This window comes from Uloborus diversus, chromosome 4 (genome assembly GCF_026930045.1).
Source record: "Uloborus diversus isolate 005 chromosome 4, Udiv.v.3.1, whole genome shotgun sequence".
NCBI lineage: Eukaryota > Metazoa > Arthropoda > Arachnida > Araneae > Uloboridae > Uloborus > Uloborus diversus.
The window spans coordinates 124,153,541-124,177,816 of NC_072734.1; the positions used below are offsets into that span (position 1 = coordinate 124,153,541).

The window sequence follows — 24,276 nt, forward strand, 5'->3', positions numbered from 1 at the left end:
TCATTTTGACCACTTGATTTTGATGCGCTGTGAAGCAATGCTAGGACTGTAGTGCAAATAAGAATATAATGTGGTCTGGTCTGACTAGAATATACTAATCAGCATTTTTCGTTTTTATTTTAGAACAATGTTCACATAACTTAAAACTTAAGCAAAATAATTTAAAAAAAAAAACACATGGCAGGGTTATGTTTTTTTTTTTTTTGAAAAACAAATTTAAAAAACCATGGTTTTTAAATGCGTTTTATTTTTTTCACAAAGAAAAAAAAAAAAAAAACATACTGTAACGATAAAAGGACAGGTCGTTAACGATTTTTACGAATTTGCTAAGCATGTTCGATGAACTCAGCACATGTTCAATTTTTCCTTTTCATTCAGTTATTTAGGGGCTCTTTTAGAGTCTAAGGTCTACCCTAAACTAAACAAAAATTTGTACTCAGCAATTGCTTTAGAGGGAATAGGATTGATTAAAGTAAAAGACTTGCGACCCTTGGGCTGAAAATTTCAATAAGCAGTTGTGCCTCTGTATCACTGCCAAAAGCGGCCAGTTTGAAACCAATTAAATTTATTGATTGCTAAAGGTCTACTCATATTATAATTTTTTGTGTTTTGCTAATTTATTAATTTTTAATAAAGTTACATGGAAAATTACTTCTCTCCAGGTTTTTTGCAGCACCCTGTATAATCTTTTTAAATTTTTTATTCGACAACAATATACTTTTTATTCATCCATTCATGATCAAATACATCTTTTTAAACTTGTAGTGGATGACACTTAATAGTAATACAGTTTTGCAATTATCATTTATCAACTCTTTAATTAAATTTAATTAATCAATTTTAGTTTTGTATGGAAGAAAAAAAAATTCTTTGCAAGGAAATTTGCCTTGTCTTTTCCCCAATAGTATTGTGATTCGGTCATATGCATATACATATTTGTATTAAAAATTTCTTCCTTTACCTAAGTAGGAATTGATTTTTTTTTTGTTACTTGTTTTTATTTCTAATAAAAACAAAATATCAGCAAATAGTTTCAAATGTGTCCCGCTCGGGATATTTGTCAAATTTTAACTTGGGAACACATTTGAGGAAAGATTGTGGCACGTTTGAGAGCAGATTGTGAAACACAATTGGGCACTCTTGTGAAAATATACCTTTCTTCCGCACAAATACAATTTCTTTCTTTAACTTCCAGTCAATAGAATCTCTCAAAATGATACTGCAAGAAAATTCCTTGCAATGAATCACCGTCAATTGGCGTCGCGAATTCATTGATAACTAATGTCCATCTCTGGTAGAAGACTGGGCAACGGACCGTTTTGTCGGCTGACGTCTGCTACGCGAGATTGCTGTGAAATTAACAGGAAAAAACCAGTAAAAATTGTAAGACATTTGTAAAAGATAAGTGTTCCATAAATGTTCCAAAAGGTGTGCTACAAAGTGCTCTAAAAATAAGGAGAACAAGTGTCAGTGTTTTTTTTTTTTTTTCCTTTCAAAGAAACGAAAATTATTTCACCATTTTCTGATAGATTGCGTAATTAATACCATCCCGTCGAATGTATCAGAGTATAATATTACAGACAATGACTAGCGGTCAAAAGTCATTATCTGAAGATAATATTCCATTTTTAATGAAATCTTCTTCTGCACGCTCTAAGTAGCGCTTTCAACGGGGACTGTGAATAAAGTTTGGAAAGGATTATGAAACTTCTGCCATTTTTACGAGTGTTTTCTCAAAGGTCAACGACAGGATTTGGGTCGAATTAAGAGTCTGAGTTTGGAAGAATGTATTTATGGGCATCCGCGGTCAAAAAGGGCAGGACGCGACCGCTTTAGCAACAGGTCCGACTCTCTTTCGAAGCTTTTGTTTGTTGTACGTCGAGCTGCCACTCTGTTCCGAAAATGCGAATTTATGCGTCGATATTTCTTATTTTATGACACGTTTCCTTTGCGTTTGAGGCCCTGTATGACGAAACAACAGCGCATAAATTCACATGTTCCGATTCTTTTACAACGGCATTTGTTTTGTATCAATACGTTTTTCAGTTCAATTAGTCCATAAGAATAGCGAAAATGATTTAGCATCGATTAACAACTGGGATTAGTTTGGTTCTTTTAAAAATTTACTTTAACCTTTCCTGATTGGAATTTCCTTTCGCAACTATACTTATTCCTTCAACTTGAAACATCTTTAGGGTTGAGAAAAATTCGCGATTGCAATACCGAACCGAAAACACAGTTCCGGTTTATTAAATGTGATGATTATAGGTGTTAATTTCATAAATGTGTTACCAGAATACCGGTATTGGAAATATTTCAACGAAAGAACAAAAAGACAATGGGGTGGTTTCCTTCAGTCAAAAGTACTACCTTTAGTCATTGAAATGGATAGAATGAGCAAAAAAAAAAAAAAAAAAGAAATAAAATAAAATAAATAAATAACATGGACCCAGAAAATACTTTTATTTTCCCAACAGTTGTTTTTAAATTAATTTTTTGAAATGTTCGATTTTTCAAGCAAGGCGTGGTCTTGATGACGTCACAAATGATGCATTCTGCCACATCTTTCTACTACGTTTCCACGTTATGATAATCAAGCAGCGAATTAAAATTACGCTCTACGCTTACTACCAACCCTATCGTTGCAAATACACGTGAGTAAAGATGCCAATTAAATATTTTACACTGTGAATGGCAACACTGAATGGCATTTCATCATTTGTGAAGTTATCGGCAGAAGCTGTAAACAAAGATAGCGCTCCGATTTAAGTAATTTTTTTAAAATATTAAACGTAAACCAAATTTATCGAAAAATGGTCAGATCCTATGTTTTTAAGCATGCTCTTTCAGAAAAAAAATACTTTTAAAATTTTGGAAACGACCCCATTGTTTCGTTGCCATATTTGGGCCATTCCATGTAACGGAACGGGACATTTGGAGTAGTTTTGTCGCTAGATTTTGTCTAGTTCATAAAATGCAAATAATATAAGCTAGAAATTTCATCCATGATACTAACATTTAAGATTTGTTATAAAAAGTATGTAGAGCATCAAAAGTGAGTCTGAAGAAAATAGTTGAATGACATGCAATAAAAGGCCCGTGACGGAACGCGACCCATACGAGTTCCGTTCCGTCACGGGCATTACTGCATACCAGTGGTACCCGCACGGCTTTGCCCGTAATAGAACAATTAAAAGGTCTTTTGGTTCGCTTGTGTATTTACAAATAATGTATAGTGAATTTTCTCGCCATTTGGCTTGTACCCATGTTACGGTTCCACGTTATGATAATTTCGTATCTAGCCTTGTGCCCATGTTACGGTTCCACGCTATGATAATTTCGTAATTTACTCGTCCATCTTATGATATTTTTGTTCTAAAAATTCGAATAAAAAAAGAACCTCATCGAATTTTCGAAAAAATCGCTTCGAGGTGCACACCTCCATGCTACAAACTAACTTTGTGCCAAATTTCATGAAAATCGACCGAACGGTCTAGGCGCTAAAGATTCTTCAATGCGGTTGTTTCCTTCAGTCAAAAGTACTACTTTTAGTCACTGAAGTTGATAGAATGAGCAAAAATAACAACATAGACAGACCCAAAAAAAAAAAAAAAAATACTTTCATTTTCTCAACATTTGTTTTTTAATTATTATTTTTTTTAATATCCGATTTTTCAAACAAGGCACAGTCTTTATAACGTCGCAAGTGATGAACTTTGGCGCGCAATCCACTGGCTTGCTGAATGCTTACGCTTGCTGTCTACCGCGTTTACAGGTTATGATAATTCAGAAGCGAATTAAATGTTGCGCTCTACGCTTGGTATCAACCATGTCGTTGCCACTACATGTGAGTAAAGAATCGAATTAAATATTGCGCTTTGCGCTAATGGCATAAGGGAATGGCATTTCATCACTTGTGACGTCATGTGCAGAAGCGTAAAAATTGAAATTGAACCGATTAAAATTATTTTTTAAAAAATATTAAACTTTGTCAGATTATTTAAAAAATGGTCCAATCCTATATTTTTAAGCATGCTCTTTCAAAAAAAAAAAACTTTTAAAATTTCGGAAACGACCCCATTATTTTATTTTAAAACAATAACTTTTTATGTTCTACATAATTCTTATGACAAATCCTTACTGTTGCTATCAAAAATAAAATTTCTAGCTTATTTTATTTCTATTTATAAAACAAAATTAAATGTCCCGTTCCGTCACATGGAATGGCCCATTTCATAATTTTTTTATAGTATGACTTTGATAAGATGTTCTATTATCTAGACAATGTTTACCTCGTTTTGAGGTTATACGAGGGCTGCTATTTATATTTCTGGCCTTGGCAACAGAAATCGTTGCTAGGCGACAGCAGACGATTTAAATAGGAAGTTTGATGTTTTTAAACTTAAATTCTGCTGAAAGATTTGCCATTTTTGCTTGATTTGTGTTGTTTACAGTAAAAGTAAAAATTCATCTCGTTTAAAAAATGGAATTGAATCGTGAACATTTTCGTGCCATTATTTTTCATGACTTTCGACGTGGATTGTCAAGAGTCAAGACAAGATTGCGTTGATAAACTTAATTCTTTATACAGCGATAAAGCACCATCTTACAGTACTGTAAAAAACTGGTATAACGAATTTAATCGTGGTCGATTTTCGATCCAGGACGAATTCCGTGCAGATCGTCCTAAAACGGTAGTTATGCCAGAAACTATTGACGCTGTGCGTGAACTGATAAAGCAAGATCGTGATGTGACATACCGTGAGATTGAGAGAGCTCTGGACATTAGTATGACAAGCATCAACAAAATTTTAAATGAACATTTGGCCGTAAAAAAAAAAAATTGTTCGCGTTGGATCTCGCATAATCTGACAAACGTTCAAAGGAAGGCTCGTGCCGATTGGTGCAAAGAAATGTTGACAAAATATGTTAAAGGGGTATCAAAGGCTGCTTATAATATTTGCACAGGTGGCAAATCATGGATCTATGCATATGAGCCGGAAACAAAACAGCACTCGACTGTATGGATCTTCCAAGACGAGCCTAATTCAACAAAAGTTGTTCGACAGAGAAGCACATCGAAACAAATGGTTGCCTGTTTCTTTGGAATTACCGGTCGTGTGGCAACAGTGGCATTAGAGCAACACAGGACAGTCAATTCTGAATGGTACACGACCATTTGTTTGCCAGAAGTCATATCGGAGAAATTCGAAAAAAGCAGAAGAAAAGGCGAATCATTCTGCATCATGACAATGAGAGCTCTCACACATTGGCTCAAACAAAGGAATTTCTGAAAGGCGAAAGCATTGAATTAATGGGTCATCCGCCTTACAGCCCTGACTTAGCACCCAATGACTTTTTTTTATTCCCCTACATTAAAAATAAATTACGTGGACAACGATTTTCGACACCTGAAGAAGCGGTTGATGCATTCAAAATGCATGTTTTGGAGTTACCTAGATCGGAGTGGAAAAATTGCTTCGAAAATTGGTTCAAACGTATGCAAAAGTGTATAGAACTTCATGGAGAATATTTTGAAAAACAGTAAAAACAATTTTGATGATGAAAATTTGTTTTTTCACTATTAGGCAAGAAATATAAATAGCAGCCTACGTAGGGCAGGGCAATTGGCTTTCAGTTGGGTTCGGTAACTTTTGTAGTCGTTTTGCAAAAGTATTCCAACTCAAATCCGCGCCAATACGTCCTTTTTCACTAAACGCCCCAAAAAGAGGTAAACATGGTCAAGGTAATAGCTCAACTTATCAGAGCAAAACTATACAAAAGATGCAAAAAACCTTAAAAATATTAACCATTTTGTGAAACAGTGCAAGCTGTAATCGCACCTGGTTGAATAAACAATCTCTAAGGTAATGTCTGCCCCTAAATACCCCAATATTTTAAGTCTGTAAGCATACCCCATCTTATTTTTTTGTAAATATGTTCATTTTTTTTCTCTTTAAACCAATCTGTCTGTAAGATAAATAAATACCTTTGTGCTGAACAATAAAGTAAGAAAAAACAACGTCATTCTTCTTTAAAAACTGCATATTGCACCTAAACTATATGTAAAAACTCCCCGAAAGTACAAACTAAATTGCTGAGAACAGTTTTAATGCTTCACAAGCTTCGCTCAATGAAAAATTCTGAACGTTTTTGAACAACGAATGTTTTATTTAATTCTTATTTTTAATTGTTTGACTTCTGCTTGCAAAAAAAAAAAAAAAAATCTCCAAAATAGCTTTTTTTTTTAAATTGTAATATTTGTTGCTTTTACATCTAAAATATGTAATCTCGTGTTGAAATTTCATGGAGAGGAGAATTTTTTAAAAATTTACTTAAAATTTTACATCTCTGAGTAACAAAAAGTGCGTGCTCCTGAAAACGTGTTCAAACTTTTTCCGCCAAAAAAAAAAAAGATAATGTCTGACTTTGAATATTGAAGTTTGCCTTTTCTGACAACCTCTTTTTAATTCCCTTGTCTGAAATAAGAGCCATAAATTAAATCAGAGGCGATTTTCATGCATTGTTATGAGTCATTAACAAACCCCATCTACGTGCTCGAGGTACAAAAATGTGTTGGCATAACATCATACTTAACCCTGTTGAAAACTTTCTATGTCTCCAGAACTCTTCGTTCGCCTTTCGTTCTTTGTTTCAAAACCGAAAAAAAAGAAGAAAGTTACCGTGTTTCGTAATATGCTGTTGTTTTGATGTTGACCTTTTCACTAAACGAAAGTGTTACAAATATAAAGCGTATGTTTTCCCCTTATTATTTTTTTTCAACTCCAAAATACGCTGAAGAATTGAATCATGGACTATGAGTGCGCACACAGGAATTTCTCAAGGGGGGGGGGAGAGGGATCTAGGAGCAAAGGTCCACCATTCTCATATCATACTCCAACATGTATCCAAACATATTCTTTTGATTTTATCAATTTTCGGAAACAAAAACCATTTAAAAAAAAGTTAAATAATTAGTTAATAAAATAAATTTATGAAAGATAAAATACTTAATTGAAGCATCAGAAAGCACAAGAATGAATGTATTTACTTTTCTCTTTGTCTTTATAATAAAGCTGAAAGTCTCTCTGTCCGGAGGATGTCTGTAGGATGTCTGGATCTCTGTGACGCGCATAGCGCCTAGACCGTTCGGCCGATTTTCATGAAATTTGGCACAAAGTTAGTTTGTAGCATGGGGGTGTGCACCTCGAAGCGATTTTTCGAAAATTCGATTTGGTTCTTTTTCTATTCCAATTTTAAGAACAAAATTCTCATAAGATGGACGAGTAAAATACGAAATTACCATAACGTGGAACCGTAACATGGGCACAAGCTAATTGGCGAGATACGAAATTATCATAACGTGGAACCGTAACATGGGTACAAGCCAATTGGCGAGAAAATCCACCATACATTATTTGTAAATATACAGGCGAACCAAAAGACCTTTTAATTTCTCTATTACGGGCAAAGCCGTGCGGGTACCACTAGTTAAAAATAAAAGCAGAAAAGCAAAATCATCAGTCTTCTAGAACAATTTATGTTCATATAAAGTTCGAATTTGTTGGAAAGATAGAGAGAAAAACCATCATTTTTTTTTTCATTTGTTAAATCTGTAATTATTGTTACCTTAGCTTGTAGTTATTTTACGTACTACATACACAAGATTATATTCGATTTAAAAAACTCAAGGGCTATGGGAGGGGTCCAGACCACTTGAACCCTCCCCTTGTGTGCGCCACTGTGGACTATGCAGACTTGTCATATTTTCTATATTGTCGAACTTTGGACTTGTCTCAGAACGTTCCCATCAAAAGATAAAATCCTCCGATTTTTTTCAAATTCCTCCTTTTGTAGGTAAGATAAACTTCTTATTGCTTGGTTTTCCACGAATTGAAAGTCTTTTCGTGAAAGAAATAATGTCAGAGTCAAAACATGATTTCGACTTTTTTTTTTCCTATGTCGTTTTTTTTTTAAATTTATTTATTTATTTATTTATTTTTTATTATCTTATCCGCGCGCGCGCAGTCATTGAATGTCTTATTCATTTCAAAGCCAGAACGTCCAAAGTTATGTAATGTGAAATGACTTGTGTGTTTTGTTTTATAGGCGTAAGATTATTTTATTTTATTTTATTTATTTATTATTATTATTTTTTAAGGGTTGCGGAGTCGGAGGCTTAAAATGCCATGAGTCGGAGTCGGTCATTTTCCCTTCGAGTTTACCGCCCTGTTTTTATTACTACAATTTTATTTGTGTATACGAGGGCTACCTCCCTTACTCGCTGCCGCTCGCCAAACCCCTGAACTGCTGACGCAATCAGAGGCGTCCCAACTTTAAATTTTTGGGAGGGGAAATTCTCAACTTCCTGAATAGTACTCCAAATTTTGTCGAATAATAAAACGTTAGTCTACACATCTAATAAAAAGGGACATTAAAAAATTACAGTATTGCAGTTATGTCTCCAAATGTAGTGAATTGTTAGATAAATTTGAAGGATGTAGCAGGTGACAGTGACCTCCCGTGTCCTCCCATCACGGCGTCCTTGGACGCAATTTCCATCGGATTGCTTTTCTCGCTTTCACGACGCTAACGTATGCTTTGTCACTATTAGATAAAATTAGTTCTCTTTCAAATGAAAAAAAAAACATTCAAATAAGAGGGGGAAAATGTTTAAATTTAAAGTATCTGATTTTTCATCCCTCCCCAAAAGCCATGATTTTTTACACACTGAAAAAAAAAAAAAAAAAACTACTGTGTCCAAACACGGGTAGAGAAAGGCACGGTGAACCGTGCCGACCCTTGTTGGAAACATACGAAGTGGAAAATGAGGATTATAAGAGCTTTCACCTTGTTGTTACCACCATGGGTGGCAGTGCCGTCAAAAAGTGCAAAGAGAAAGAGTTATCAAGAGCGGCAAAGGACTGAGACGGGTGCCATTCGTCAGAACAGGCCGTGCGGAGGAAACAAATATGTCGTCTGAACCGCTATCACCATCTCAAATGTCATGCAATCGTGACTCGTAGATGTGTCTATTATGATGTCGGCTGAATAGTTGAAGAGCTTTATCGTAGGGTGCGGACACATTTCTCTTTTGGAAGATACATTTTATATTGGAGTACATACAAACAGAAGTTTTTTTTTTCTTTTCCTTAAGTTATGTATGACAATTGAAACAATTCATTTCACTTGAACTGTACAATTTCCTGCTGATTAAATGATTAATCTGTTGAATGAATACGATGATGTTCTGACGTAGTTAAGCAGTTTGTGCAATCACTCACAAAACCGTTTCACTATGCGTTCTCCCATGTACTTCAGGCATCTTGCTAAGTGAGATTGCGGCAGTACATCCTATGAAACTTAACATACGCAACAATAATATTGGAAAATGTGGTATATTATGAAAAAATATATTTTATTTGACTTGAAAAAGTATGTGTCAGTCGGTGTTTTTCAATCAAATTTGCCCCCCCCCCCCCATCAGCAAAAAAATAATTTAAAAAATACTGGTGAAAGTTTTTTTAACCAATGGGGGGGGGGGGATCTTTACTCGACATTAAATAAAAGTTGCATAAGTTAATTGGTTAATTGTTTTTTTTAATGACAAAAATATAAAGATAAGCGATAAACCTTTGAAAAAAAAATCGTAAAAAATTATGAAAAGTAGGCCCAAAATTAACAAGTTGTGTCTGAAAACCCTTATTGTAATTATGTCGTCATAGGCGTATATAGAAAATTATTTCATTGCTGATCATTGGCCAAATTTTGATTTACTACCTATTCATTTGGAACGGCAGAACTTCTGTACATTGGTTTTTTCCCTTGTCGTTTGTGCGCTATTCAAAAACCACGTCTTGCTCTAAATTTGCGTTGGATTTTGGAATCCTTTCTTCTTATGTTATTACTCAGTTATTTTGAAAGTGAAAGTGGTAAAAGAAATAATTACTGTCATTCTCTTTAAATTAAGCATTTTATTTCATGCAAGTTTATCGGCCTAATAATTATTTCCTGATGTTTCGCCGGACTATTTCTTTTTTTTTATACTGGTGTGACAATTTTATTTTATGTGTACTTTTATTTATTAAATTTTCACTGTCTTATTTCAATCTATTGTCCTTATTTTTTGCTCAATTTAAGTATTCACTCATGTATTGTGGATTCTTAAGCTGTATTTTGAAATAAAATTACCAAGTCAATAAAAAATAAATGTCAAAGTTGCAAAGATTCAAATAACGTTCCACCCTTCCCCCCCCCCCCCCCAAAAAAAAAGTTATAGGTATTGTCAAGAAGTTTGAAATTTATATAAAATAAACACGGTTATTTTAAACAAGATATTTCCTGTTTACGAACTGCTTTCAATGTTCTCGTTTAAGTCCGTAGACTGCCACACCCTGCTCTTCCGGTGATTAATCAATAATAATTTTCTATACTTACGATCCCCTTTTCTTTTCATTTGGGCATTTTTTTTTCATTTATTTCTGTCATTCTTTGAAAAATGGCTTGCAACTGGTATCTCCGTTTTCTCTGTCATACACTCTTCTTGATTTTTGGAAGTTTTCTGCAGTGCTGCATATTTGCATGTGATGCATAACTATACTTCTTTTTGTGTTATTAAGTGGGAAAAGAAAGAAGCCGAATGGACGAAGTGAATCCGAAAGTTATATTTGAGCCTTTTTACTCCTTTTACATAGTAACGAAAGTATTGTATTTGCGAAAAAAAATTTCACTCAAAAATCAGCCTTAATTTTTATTTTGCTCGTCCCTGAATGAATACTGAGTTTTTTTTTTTTTTTTTTTTTAACCCGACCACACGTGGATATGTTCCTAAGAACGTATCATTGAGCTTAACACTAAAAGAGGAGAGCGAACTAATCGGTCCATTTTTTGCCCAAGCGAGTATGGCAAAAGAATCGCACTTTTAACATTTAAACTCAAGTTTTATCATGTAAAGCCTTTTGCCGTGCATTTTTCAAATCCTTAATATGTTCAAATCGTTGTGGCAAAAGAAGCGGTCTTTTGCCATTCAACAAGATGTTTTATAATACAATTGGTTTTGCCAAACTCGCTCGAAATTCAGACCGTGAGCCTCAGTGTAGAAGAATGGGAAGTTCTCTCTCCTCTTAGTGTTATAGCTCAATGGAACGTATAGACTTCCGAAATATCCATTTAGACGATCCCAGAGTTAATTACAACGAGTTTTCTCGTGACGTCCGTATGTACGTATGTATGTCGCATAACTCAAAGAACGGTATGTCCTAGAAAGGTGAAATTTGGTACGTAGACTCCTAGTGGAGTCTGGTTGTGTGCCTCCTTTTTTGGTTGCATTCGGAATTTCCAAAGGGGGTCTGTTACACCTTTTGGGGGCTGAGGAATTATTGTTAATTTCTATGCTAACTCAAGTGGTGTTATAATTTGGCAAACAGTGCCTTGGCGCTTTAGTGATACTATGGGTCAAGCTTTTTGCCGCTTACGAAGTTTTGTCACCAACTTGGCGAAAAATTCGGCGATTTTTTTTTTTTCAAATTTTTAATTCGGCCAATGTTGGTGATATTTAAAGACTTAACCACTGAATCACTTTTAAATCGCCAATAATGAGGAAATATATCTGCGTAAAACGTTTTTTTGCTTCGGTTCGTAAGAAACTAGGGGTGAAAATATTTAGTGTTTCCTTGCTTATTCCAAGGCACTATTACCATTAAATTGGAGTAAAAGGAAGTCATGTGATGCACATATCAGCTCGTTTTTTTATTGCTGCATTACTAATTACTAGATTCAGAAAATGCTAAAAAGAAATTTAAATAAAAAAAGAAAAAAGAATAATGCTTCAACAATCAATTATTAAATGAATGAATTACCAACGTTTTAATGCACAAAAATGGCAAACTACTGAAAATTTACGTACATTAAAACGTTGGTAATTCATTCGTTTAATTTTCAAGCACAAAGGTATTATCATCATTCGTTATTATCATCAATTATTGTTATTGAAAATGTAAAGCGTGCTTGTATAATTTAAAAAACAAAATATACTTTGTAGAATGTTTTATCAAATGAAAAAGACAAACAAAACATTTTGCTTAAAATTTTCTGCTTAAAACATTTTTATCTGATTCAATTATGTTATTATTTTTATCTGTTTAATGAAAAATTACAAACTAAAATCGTATGAATACGTTTTGATTTGTGGAATAAAGCAAAATTTTGCAGGAAACACATCACTTCTGGTCTGTACTGCTATTTGATCCACTTCTCGTAAAAAGTAAGGGACAGCGGCAGAAATTAGAAAAAAAATGAAAATCCACTGATTTTCCATGTTTTTGTTTTTTAAACTTATACGATTTTTTTTTTTGTGGCGTCGCCATAAGTTCCTCAATACTTGATCAAAAGGAGATTTTTGTCTCATCTAAATTTTGGTTATAACTTGTGGTTAACATTCGAGTTATCCATTGATAGAAGGAGCTTTTTTTTCTCTCACTTCTGTTGGTAGAATCCAACATTTTAAACTCCCAATTAAAAAAAAAAAGAGGGAGCTCCCTTCCCTCTTATGGATGACTGATGTTGAAAATTTTGATAAATAATGCTTAAGGGTTAATCATAGGATTGGTTGATATCTCAATTCAGTACATTGAAAAACTGATTAAAAAAGTGCCTTTTTAAAAGTGAAATATTTATTTCCCCCGAGACGTGACTTTTTAATCTTTTTTGTATGCTGTTTCTTTGTGAGGAGCTTCATTGGAGCAAATAATGGGGACTTACTTTAACCATATTACATTTCAGCTATGCTGTCCTTGTATAGAAAATGCGAGGAGAGTGACATTTTACTTGCACTGAATCTGTTACCAAATCCCAGAATTTAAGGAAAAATGATATTTTTTCATTCTTATCAACTTAATTAAATTAAATATAACAAATAATTTTTAAAAACCTGTTATATAAAACAGCAATGTTGACCAGGAGAGTAACTTTCTGATCAATCACAAATTTTGTTTGGAAAAAAAAAACGAGCTATTGTTTTCTTATGAATTATTAATTTCCAATGTGTCATATTATATTATGACACATTGGAAAAATATTTCTGACGATTAAAAATATTTTTGGGTCAAGCAATTTTTGTGTTATTCTTCCCAAACACGATAATGTAAAGATTTGGAGAATCACCCAGTAGTCATGTCTGTTTGATACTTCTCCTTTCGTCATATTGATGTCTGTCCTCTTGCAGGAAGGTGTGCCGCCACTGCAGGTGCCCGCGCGAGGAGCACGAGGGCCCCAGTGGAGTCTCCAACATGGCGGAGAGCGAACGCATCGTGCACAAGATGGCGGCCCACTTCGGGGCCGGGCCCCCCGTGGACAGGCCCGGCTCGCACTCGGACGACGACTCTGGCTGCGCCCTGGAGGAGTACACGTGGGTGCCACCAGGGCTCAAGCCTGAACAGGTGGGTGTTGATTTGTCTACATCTTTTTTTTAAAATTAAAACAGTACCAATTACGTAAGAAAACATAGGGGTTTGCCCTTAACTATTTTTCGTATTTAAACATTCATTTAGTTGATAAATGTTACAAAACAGTGTGATATTATGCACAATTACATGTTTTTCAGCCAACCTGTTTAGCCACTTGCAAGTAAAATCGAATAGAAATTCCGTGTGACATCATTTTCTACGTGTTAATAGTAAACCCCTCCCCCTTCTTGTTTTAGCATCTATTAGTTGCCAACCCTAATGCGGTAGTTTATTTATACACATGTAAGGACTTAAATGCCCCCACTCCGCAGGTAATTTCATGCTGCGCTTGTACATCCGATTTACCAAACTAAACCTGGAATTTAATTTCTTGTTTCTTCTATACATCCTAAATATAGGATAGCATTCAGGGTTTTTGCCCCCCCCCCCCCGATTTTTGTACGTTTTTAGTGTGCTGAACCCATTTTGACGATTTTTGGAATGCCTGTCAGTCAGTCTGTTCTCTATATGCATGTGAATGATTTCTGTTGTGTAAACATGTGAACGACGTGCAAGCTAACTAATAAACCTCCGATGCACTAACACACTAATATCTACAGGGAAGTCTGGAGAAATTTTTATTTCTTTGTGGCACAACATGCCCTCCATCGCTCTGTCATCAATTTCTATCCTTTGCGTTTTCGATCGAGGCCCATCTCGGGACGGACTGCCCGAGGTGGCTCATTCTGGGGCCGCAGGTGCGTTCTACGGCAGCTGCCAACCGTGTAATGACGAGAAGGAAAGTAATTACCGCCACACCTAGAGCTACACCCCCACCCCTTTCCCTCCGTGACCCCTCCTTCTTTAGATCTGGATTCATCTGAGGAGACGATTGCTGCATGGGGAATGTTTATTATTGCTTGATGGTTATGATGAATTTGTTGTCTCGAGAACAATGGTTACCGGCTCCCCATAATGCTGTGTTTGGTCTTGTGTTAGGTATGGTATTTTGCGTTGTGTTTCGTCGCATTCTTCTTACATTGGTTATGGCGGATGAAATATGTGAAGCAATCTTCCGCATTTCATGTTGCTAATGTGTCTATGTCTGGGTCATCTCGCCATTCTCCGCAGTCTCGTGTCTGTATTTATATTTTACTAGAGGCACCCGCACGGCTTCGCCCGTAATAGAAAAATTAAAGCTCTTTTGGTTCGCCTGTATATTTACAAATAATGTATGGTGAATTTTCTCGCCAATTGGCTTGTACCGACGTTACAGTTCCACGTTATAATAATTTCGTATCTCGCCAATTGGCTTGTGCCCATGTTACGGTTCCACGTTATGATAATTTCGTGATTTATGATAGTTTTCTTCTTAAAATTGGAATAAAAAAAAGAACCACATCGAATGTTCGAAAAATCGCTTCGAGGTGCACACCCCCATGCTTCAAACTAATTGTGTGTCAAATTTCATGAAAATCGGACGAACGGTCTAGGCGCTATGCGCGTCACAGACATCCGGACATCTAGACATCCAGACATTGAGCTTTATTATTAGTAAAGATTTTTCAATTTTTTAAAACGAATGTATTACATTTATGATTTAAAAAGACGGGGAGGGGGGGAGGGATATTCTGGACTTTTCATATACAACAGTACATCAGGGATAGCTCGTGGGTCAGTTCTTTTTTCATATATATATATATATATATATATATTTTTATTTTTATGCTAATTTCATATTTTATTTATTGTTATTTATTTATTTATTTACTAGCTGCGTTGCTCGGCTTTGCCCGGTCTACCTCGAAAATAAAAAATTGTGTCAAGTGACGTACATCAAACAATCAGGCTTAAATAAACAAACAAACAAACAAACAAAAAAAAAAAAACATCATTTCCCTTGCAAACAATGACGACATATATTAAAGTACTTTTAAGAAATTATATCGAGAAAGATGGATTTAAAAAGCGTAACCACGGAAACACAAAATAAAGTAAGTTTAAGTAATTAAAGTGAAAAAGAAAATGGTTAACAATTTGAGTGGACATGAGATTTTTTGAATTTGATTTTAAAAGATTTGTAACTTTTTTTCCTTTTGACATAGAAGTTTATTTTTTCGACCATAGGTCGAGATAGATCTGAAGTAAAAAATGTCGCTTTTTCCAATGGTGTCAAAAAGAAAACTGTGGGACAATTCGTTCACTTTTTATTAATAGATTTAATGAAGAAAATAGTGCCTAAATTTCAGCTAAGCCAAAAAAAAAATCGAGCTAAAAACGCGAATAACTTGAACATTGGAACAAATTGCGTAAAACGCGGGTAATTCTACCCTTTCCAACGATACGTAATGTTAATATATGCAAGTAATTTTACACCTCCATATTCGAGAATTTATGTGAAAATTGGGCCTAAATTGGAATAAAAAAAGAACTACTCGTCGAATTGTTTTCGAACCGGTCTGCAAACTAGTCCAGTCATTTGGTCGAAAAAAAAGGGGTTACCTGGAAAGTATCTGGGAGTTTTGAAAATTGGTAATTTTATAGATTTTGATGCGCTCTTTTCGAATTTCCACTTTGCCACCTCGTATCTTTGCCGCTCGCGCCGCCATATTGAAAAGATGGCGTCTAAAAGCGGTATTTTGATGATATCTCCGTTCTGACTTATTTCACGATAAAAACATATTTTACAAAATTAAACTAGAGAAAATTTCCTACAATTTATGTCACAACAATTTTTTCGTAAAATAAATAGCTTCGGCGTACGAGCGCCGCAAAGTAATATTTAGCACGCGTTATCGCAGAATAAGTCGTTCCACACAACTTTGATATTTAGTCATAACACATCGAGGAAACGCAGAGTTTAATTAATACGCATATAGTACAAACACAAATTCAATCGATTTACAAGTTAATTTTTTAACTGCATGAAAACTCACAATTCACAAATTAAAATTATTTTTGTGGTAGAAATGAGCGAGAGGAAAAAGGCAATACGGAAACCAAATTCCATTTCAGTTATTTCTTCCTATCTGCACTAAAACACCAAAATAGACATTTCCAACCAGGCGCCACGTGGATTCCCCCCTCTCTCCCTTTCCGAAATTTCTACCGGTAGAACTCAATAAAATATTTTAATCCGCGTCATCAGTATGCTTGTTACGAAAAAATTATTGAAAAAATGGCGTCTAAAAGCGGTATTTTGGCGATATCTCCTTCCTGACTTATTTCAAAAAAATCGTATACAAAATTAATTTATGCATTATATATATTAATTTTCATACAAAATTAAACAAGAAAAATTTCCTACAATTTATATCATAAAGTTTTTTTTTTTTTTGTGGTCAAACAAGCCAGTTGCTTTTTTTACTTTTCATTCACTGAAACCGTATAAGTCAAGAAGGAAGTCTTCTCCAGCTTTAGCAATGATCTCTGGATCAGCATTTGGATTTTTACACGCTTTAATAGACTCACTTAAATTTGGATTTTTTTCTTAGTAGGTTAATAAATTTCGTTTTTCCTTGATTGAAAAGGGCACATGTTGTATCACAGCCACTAAAGGCATGCAAGAATAAAATATGATCTGCGGATGTCTTATGATACTGTCAGTTGTATATTGTATTGTCAGTTGTCAGTTGTATATTTGTTGCGAAATTTTTCCTTTTCCTGGTTTGAGCTAGAGCTGTCAAAAGAATAAGAAGATCTACATCTTCGCCTACAACAATTACGGAATCGAATGCTGAAGAAACACTTATCGCAGTATTGATTATTAAAGTGTCTGCATCTTCTGTGGCTTGTTTGACCACAAAAAAAAAAAAAAACTTTATGATATAAATTGTAGGAAATTTTTCTTGTTTAATTTTGTATGTAAATTAATATATATAATGCATAAATTAATTTTGTATATGATTTTTTTGTCGTAAAATAAGTCAGAAAGGAGATATCGTCAAAATACCGCTTTTAGACGCCATTTTTTCAATAATTTTTTCGTAACAAGTATACTGATGACGCAGACTAAAATATTTTATTGAGTTCTACCGGTAGAAATTTCGGAAAGGGAGAGAGGGGGGAATCCACGTGGCGCCTGGTTGGAAGAGTCTATTTCGGTGTTTTAGTGCAGATAGGAAGAAATAACTGAAATGGAATTTGGTTTCCGTATTGCCTTTTTCCTCTCGCTCATTTCTACCACAAAAAGAATTTTAATTTGTGGATTGTGAGTTTTTATGCAGTTAGTAAATTAACTTGTAAATCGATTGAATTTGTGTTTGTACTATATGCTTATTAATTAAACTCTGCGTTTCCTCGATGTGTTATGATAACTAAACCTCAAAGTAGTGTGGAACGACTTATTCTGCGATAACGCGTGTTAAATAATACTTTGCGGCGCTCGTACGCCGAAGCTATTTATTTTACGAAAAAATTGTTGTGACATAAATTGTAGGAAATTTTCTCTAGTTTAATTTTGTAAAATATGTTTTTATCGTAAAATAAGTCAGAACAGAGATATCATCCAAATACCGCTTTCAGACGCCATTTTTTCAATATGGCGGCGCGAGCGGCAAAGATACGAGGTGGCAAAGTGGAAATTCGAAAAGAGCACATCAAAATCTATAAAATTACCAATTTTCAAAACTCCCGGAAAACTTTCCAGGTAAAACTACTAGATGACTGGACTAAACCTTCCCGGGACTAAAATCAAGATACTACTGTGAAAATTTCAGCGAAATCGGCCGAGTAGTTCTTGAGTTTTGCGCGTTTAAACAAACAGACGCTTTATGTAGACTTCATTTTATACTATGTAGAGATTTTGAGACAAATAACTCAATAACGTTTTCGTTGAATTTAAGGTATGACATTTATCACGTTTTTTTCAATTGAGAGCATGGTTAGAGCAGTCTTTGGTTCGCTCGTAAAGCGTTTCAAAAAGTTTTGTGCACAAAACAGTAATAAAGAGGCAACATATGTCTCCTAAAATTGATAGGTCAACCGAATTTATTATTACATATTTTTTCCCAACGGTTGAAATTACTCTTTCGCAACAAATTAGATGTGTTTTCTTTATATTGCAAGATTTCTTTCAAAAAGCTACAAATTGTTCCGTCATTGCAATATTAATATAGCAAAAATACTAACTAATTCATTCAGCAAACTACAAGAGGTTGACTTTGGATGTTCCGCACGTAACGCTTGCAAATAATTTAAATTGTTAGTAACAAAATTATTAAATAAGAATATAAATGTTCGGAGTATTTTTGTATAAACCGTAAAGATTAAAAAATATGCTTACTCCTGTTAAGTTAAAATATTAAGATCTATAACAAAATGTTGGTGAAATTATAGAGTCTGATTGTCCCGCACGTGACAATGAAATGGTTCTTTACTATGCACAAAGCTAATTTTGCCAAAACGCACTAACAATGCCATACCTCCAACTTTTCCGAGCCGGGACAAATCCCTAAACTACCGCCCTATAACCCATCTTCCTTTAAGTTTTTTTTTAAATTGAGTTACAATGAACCCCCCCCCCCACACACACACACACAAATAGGGTGAATTGTGAATTGGACGCCCCTAGAAGTTCTCGTCGGGGCTACTACCCCGGCTTGCTCTCACTCAGGGATACCCGTCTAAGAGTTGCACCTTGCTCCCGCTAGATCTGGCACTGCGCATTTATTACGATTGCGCACAAAATTCAGCCGGGAGTCAAAAATATCAAATGAATTTGGTAAGTAAAGTAACCAAATATAGCGACCTTCTGCTTTTCGGTCTCACTTGCTGACATATGTTGGTTTTCAAGCACGTTTCCTCTTTCTCACTTAGCTACATGTTTGCGCAGAGACTAGGGGGGACTCTGGAAAAAAAAATCTTTCTGCAAGTGTAAATAATCATATTTATTTAAAATTTTTATTTTTTTTATTCGTTTTCCTTGGAAGATCACGTACTCATGTGCAGACACAGAGGATGGTAGGCCCGTAATTTAGGGGGGGGGGGGCTCAGGAGGCAGCAATTGCCCCCTCCTCCCGATTTTGAGAAATCATTGTATTTACATGGGGCTTAGCTGTAGCTGTTTTTCGATGTTATATGCATTGAGTATGTGCCCTTTGACCCCCCCCCCTCCCCGGAAGAATGCGAAATGACGGGCCTGATAGAGAAGCCGTCACTGCAGTACGCGTTGTCATTATTTCTTTTATAGCAAAGAGACAATGATTTGAAAAAAAAAGCATTCATTAAAAAGCATAAAAACAAGAGTTAGAAATGGTTGATCCAGGAGAAAGATAGCCAGCCATTGTTAAGAAGTATACAAAATAAAATAAAATAAATACAAATAAAAATTTGATCGAGTGACTCTTTTATATTCACCATCGGAGTAGTGAAATAAAATAAAGCTTTCCTACAATAGTCTTGAAAACAATATGCTTCAAGAACTGCTTATTAATGGCAAAAGAATTATAACGTTTACCAAATCGAGTTTTAAAAACATTACGTGGTTAAAAATTCGCTCTCCTAAACAAATGCTCCGAAGAATGGAAGAACAATTTGAGAGTTGAATAACGAGAAGGAAGCTGCATTGGAGTGATCAATTACCATCATTTAAATCAGTGATTCTCAACTTGTGGTTCGCGAGCAATTTTCATGTGGTCCATGAACAGCTAATAAAAACTTATCTGTCATTTTTATAGTTGTAATTAAATTTATTAAAGAATACTTTTAGATTCATCTCATTTCACTTCATATAATTGCTATGAATCTATTATTTGTGCCGTATGTGGTCCGCTATAAGAATTCGGAAGGGTACCGAGTGATCCTCAGGAGCGAAAAGGTTGAGAACCACTGCCCTAGATAACACAAATGGAAGTAAAACATACTTTCTCTCTTTAATTATTTGATAACAAAAGCAACGTCCTGTCCATGTCATTCCGTCACAGTAATTCCTCTTGGAACCTCTGGCTCGGCCTAAGAAATTCCAATTCGAATTACCTTCCAGCTTCAAACGCGTGCCAGCCTGATCTTGGATGAAAGTTCTACTCTGAAATGCATAGGTACATAGTTATAATGTGCACTCACACATACACAAGATAACAGATTTTATATCTGCTAGACTGCTAGAGAAAATTTAAATGTACAAGCTATGTAGTGAAGAGCTAGAAATGTAATCGTTATAAGGTGTCAGACAAGGGTGCCCCGAACTAAAATATTTGCAAAAGCAAAAATTCTCAATTTGCCGAATGAAATTCCATCTTTAACGAATAGAATACGAGCATGCTCACATGTCATGCATACATAACATGTAATGAGAAGAACATAAGGCATTACTAAAAAAAATTAATTTAAAAAAATGAAATAGAATCTTAATATGTTGCAGTATTTTCGCCAAAATTGCCGGATCGCCAGCAAAATTTGCCAAATAAGAAAAATTTTCGAAGCACTCTTCTCATGTGGGTGACTTATAGGTCGAATTCGCCCATTTTCTCAGAATATGTATGTGACGATTTTGAGACAGCGGCGCAGCGAGGGAGTCGTTAATCCCACCCTACAAGGCCGTGGTTTTATACCGTATTATCTATCCTATTAGACTAACACATCCCCCGATACTTTTAAGCAGATATATTTTTAACGCCACTACACGCGTATTTCACTTTGAAAATCGGAAATACACCTTAAAAATTTAGTTAAGCTTGTTTTCATGCATTGTACCGAAAATAAATTTATTGTCGTGAAAAATTAGAGTTTCCCCACGATATTAAATATATTGTTTAAGGTACAAAACTTGTAAACATACTTGACCACATTTTTGACGTGTATTTCCAAATGTCAAATTCCAAAGGGCAAAAATGTCTTCTTTCCCTACCATCTTCCAATTTCACCTTAGAACAGGAATTTCAAACTTTTTTGAATCGCGTTATCCTTTGAGGAAAGGCACCCTGGTATACTATTCCCTACATATTATTGTTACCATGGACACTTCGCTGCACCCCAGAGTGCCGCGGTACCAAATTCGGGAACCTCCGCCTTAAAAAGTTAATTTTTCATGGAACCAATCGCAATTCTGGTCTTCACTATTTTCATTATCTTTCACTCCTCCGAAATGAAAATTGTGACTTCTCATAGCAGAAATCTCCCCCCCCCCCTTCCTCGAGAAAATATTCTAGCTGCACTGGTGAGCTGAGGTACTGCTTTGGAGAGGTAAGGAAGTGCTATGAGTCTTTGCTTTTTTTCTAGTCTGAGAATTTTTGGTAGGTAATTGCTTCTGAAAAGATAAATAATTCTACTGTTAACTTTAAGAAATATTTTTCCAAGTAAACTTATTACAGGGCAATGCCCGTGTAAGCCAGGTGCATATCTAGGAGAGGGAGTATTTCGGAATATATCTCCCTCTGATAGAATTTTTCCTTGTTTGATCATAAAATAAAAGACTAAAACTAATCCTCCCTCCCTCTCTTGAAATTTTTTTCATCTACGCCACTGATACACACACAAGTAGTAAAAATTCTAAAATAGAAAGAAGTATTCTAATTAGTCGTTCGGCACTTCTCAAGTGTGACTAATTACAGTATGCGAGGTGACCTTATAAGTGGATGACCTTTTGCGCCTTACACACTTACAACGAGTTTTAAAGCTAATATATAAATATTTAAATATCAATAAATAAAATGACAAAATAAATTAATAAAAATAAAGGTCACATAGGTTTAACGGAGGGGTACAAGGGTTACTTGCAAAAAAATTATAATGATGTCGGAGAGTTTCAAAGCTGCAAAATATTATAGTAATGTACTACTTACAGTTTTGCATGTTCTTGACGTTTATCTCTGAAGATGAACCGAAGTGGAACTAAAGTTATGGTTAACGATTAATTAACCTCGATATACGTGTGTGGTCCAAGGCGATTATTTTGATTCTTGTGAGAAAACATGAGGTCGAATGTTTATTGTTGTTTATAATTGTAGATATTTTTCGACTGAAAACGGGCTATCTCAGTAACCTTGATATTTAACGGTAATTACGCCACCGTTCCAGATTCTAAAGGAAGAGTTGCGACCTCCTTGTTCAAATCTGTGGAGTGGACATAGCATGAATGAAACTGCCGTGGGTAAGTAGAGGGCAGTAAAGTCGTTTCTTCAAATGGCTCGAAAAATAATTTCTGCAAATACTGCTGTTTACCTGCCCACGGTAGAAAAATTCTGCGAAGGGTGATGAACTTGAGACAAAAAAATAACGTACTCTCTTTCATTCTTTCTTTGTCACGGACTGCATTCTTATGGCTGCTTTATCCTTTTCCACGCGGTCCAGAACATAAAAGTAAATTATTTTTTAAATTTTGTTAGTTGTATCATTAAATTCATTGAACCTACGGTTGTTTTTAGAGCTAACCCAAACTTCAATTGCTTGTGAAGAGGGGGGGGGGGATAGACTTGTTAGTGACAAATTCAAGTTTTCGCAACCAAACACACAATTTTTGAAATATTGTTGTATTTATTTATTTCGTTTTTTTTCTTTGAATTGTTAGACTTTATAGTTGATTGCTCCATGTTTCTAAAAGTTATAATTTAGCAAAACATTCAGGCTATCTTTTCAAACTTGTTACTCGTACTAAATACTATACAGAAAGAGTGCACTTTTGTATGATATTTATTTCTGAAAAGAAATCGACAAAAAATGAACTATCTATGCAGTGAGAAACGGATGTAGTTGAAGTATTAAAAAAAAAACCCTTATCCAAAAAAAAAAGAAAGAAAAAAACTCTACTTATTGTAAAGCAGACAAAATGAAGATAAAAAATATTCTAAACGAATTCATTTGTATTTTTGTGTATATTTGCTAGAAGAAATTCTTAACTTGATACGTTCATAATTGCCGTATCACCCGCATCTAAGGATCTTAGTTAAAAGACACGGGACATTGCCTTCGCCACAAAGCAATGGATCATGTGATTCGCCATCAAACCAATCGCAACGCGAATAAAACTGAAAAAAGTACTGGCAACGCGGATGCCAGTACCTTTTACCGCAAAATATCAGAAATCTTTTTTGCAGAGCAACCTCACCATTCACTTTGCCAAAAAAAAAAAAAAAAAAAAACTCTCACTATTTGCGGGTTAATTGGCTTAATCGGTCTATCATAAAGCTTGGTGAGCTTCTATATTTAGTTCTCCGTTTCGTTCTTTATTATTTTTTTAATGGTGTTTTGTGAAAAGTTGATTGTGAAGGTATGCTCCTCCGCACGCTTCGCCTTCAAGTAGATGCGAAAGCTAAGAAAGAAAAAGAGAGAGAGAAATATAGCTATGGTGGATCTGCGATAAGATATAGAAACTCAATTCAATGGTGAAAAAGTGAGGAAGCACAAAAACGCATTAAGATAAGGCTTATCAAAAAATTGTACTGTTGATGAACGTCTTTAATGGATGCTAATTAATGCTGAATTTTTGCTGTCGACACTTGAACTATTAAGCATGTAACTTTTGCTAGTTTCCTTTTGCAGATGCGGCGAAGTGAAAGTTCATCATTTGTATGCTTTCTGTAGAGAGGTAAAATTCTTTGTTGTTTGAGGTAGGCAGTGGTGGGGAATACTTATTTGAATGAAAGTGATAGCAGAGTAAAAAAATTATTCTTAATTCTCGCAGCTCAATTTTGTTGAAAATTACAGATATAGCATTTGTTTTCTCAACTACAGTATAGCAGATTTACTTCATCCTGAAACACACTATCTTATTTCAAAGAGATGTTTCGTGGCAGGATAGCTGTAATCTTTTTTAATGTATACATGTTTTCACTTTTCCTTTCGTGTTTGCTGAATTTGATTTTTATTAATTTGAACGTCGATCGAATTTTGTAGTTGT

The 24,276-nt window shown here is 34.9% G+C and overlaps 1 protein-coding gene across 1 annotated transcript in view; it reads left to right on the forward strand.

Annotated features, from left to right (window-relative positions):
* The window catches only part of LOC129221324 (protein prickle-like), a 308,368-nt gene that overhangs the window by 223,946 nt on the left and 60,146 nt on the right, over window positions 1-24,276 (forward strand). The window contains exon 3 of the mRNA XM_054855791.1: window positions 13,223-13,436. Within this exon, the coding sequence (XP_054711766.1) occupies window positions 13,223-13,436 (214 nt within the window). The remainder of the gene's footprint in view (window positions 1-13,222; window positions 13,437-24,276) is intronic.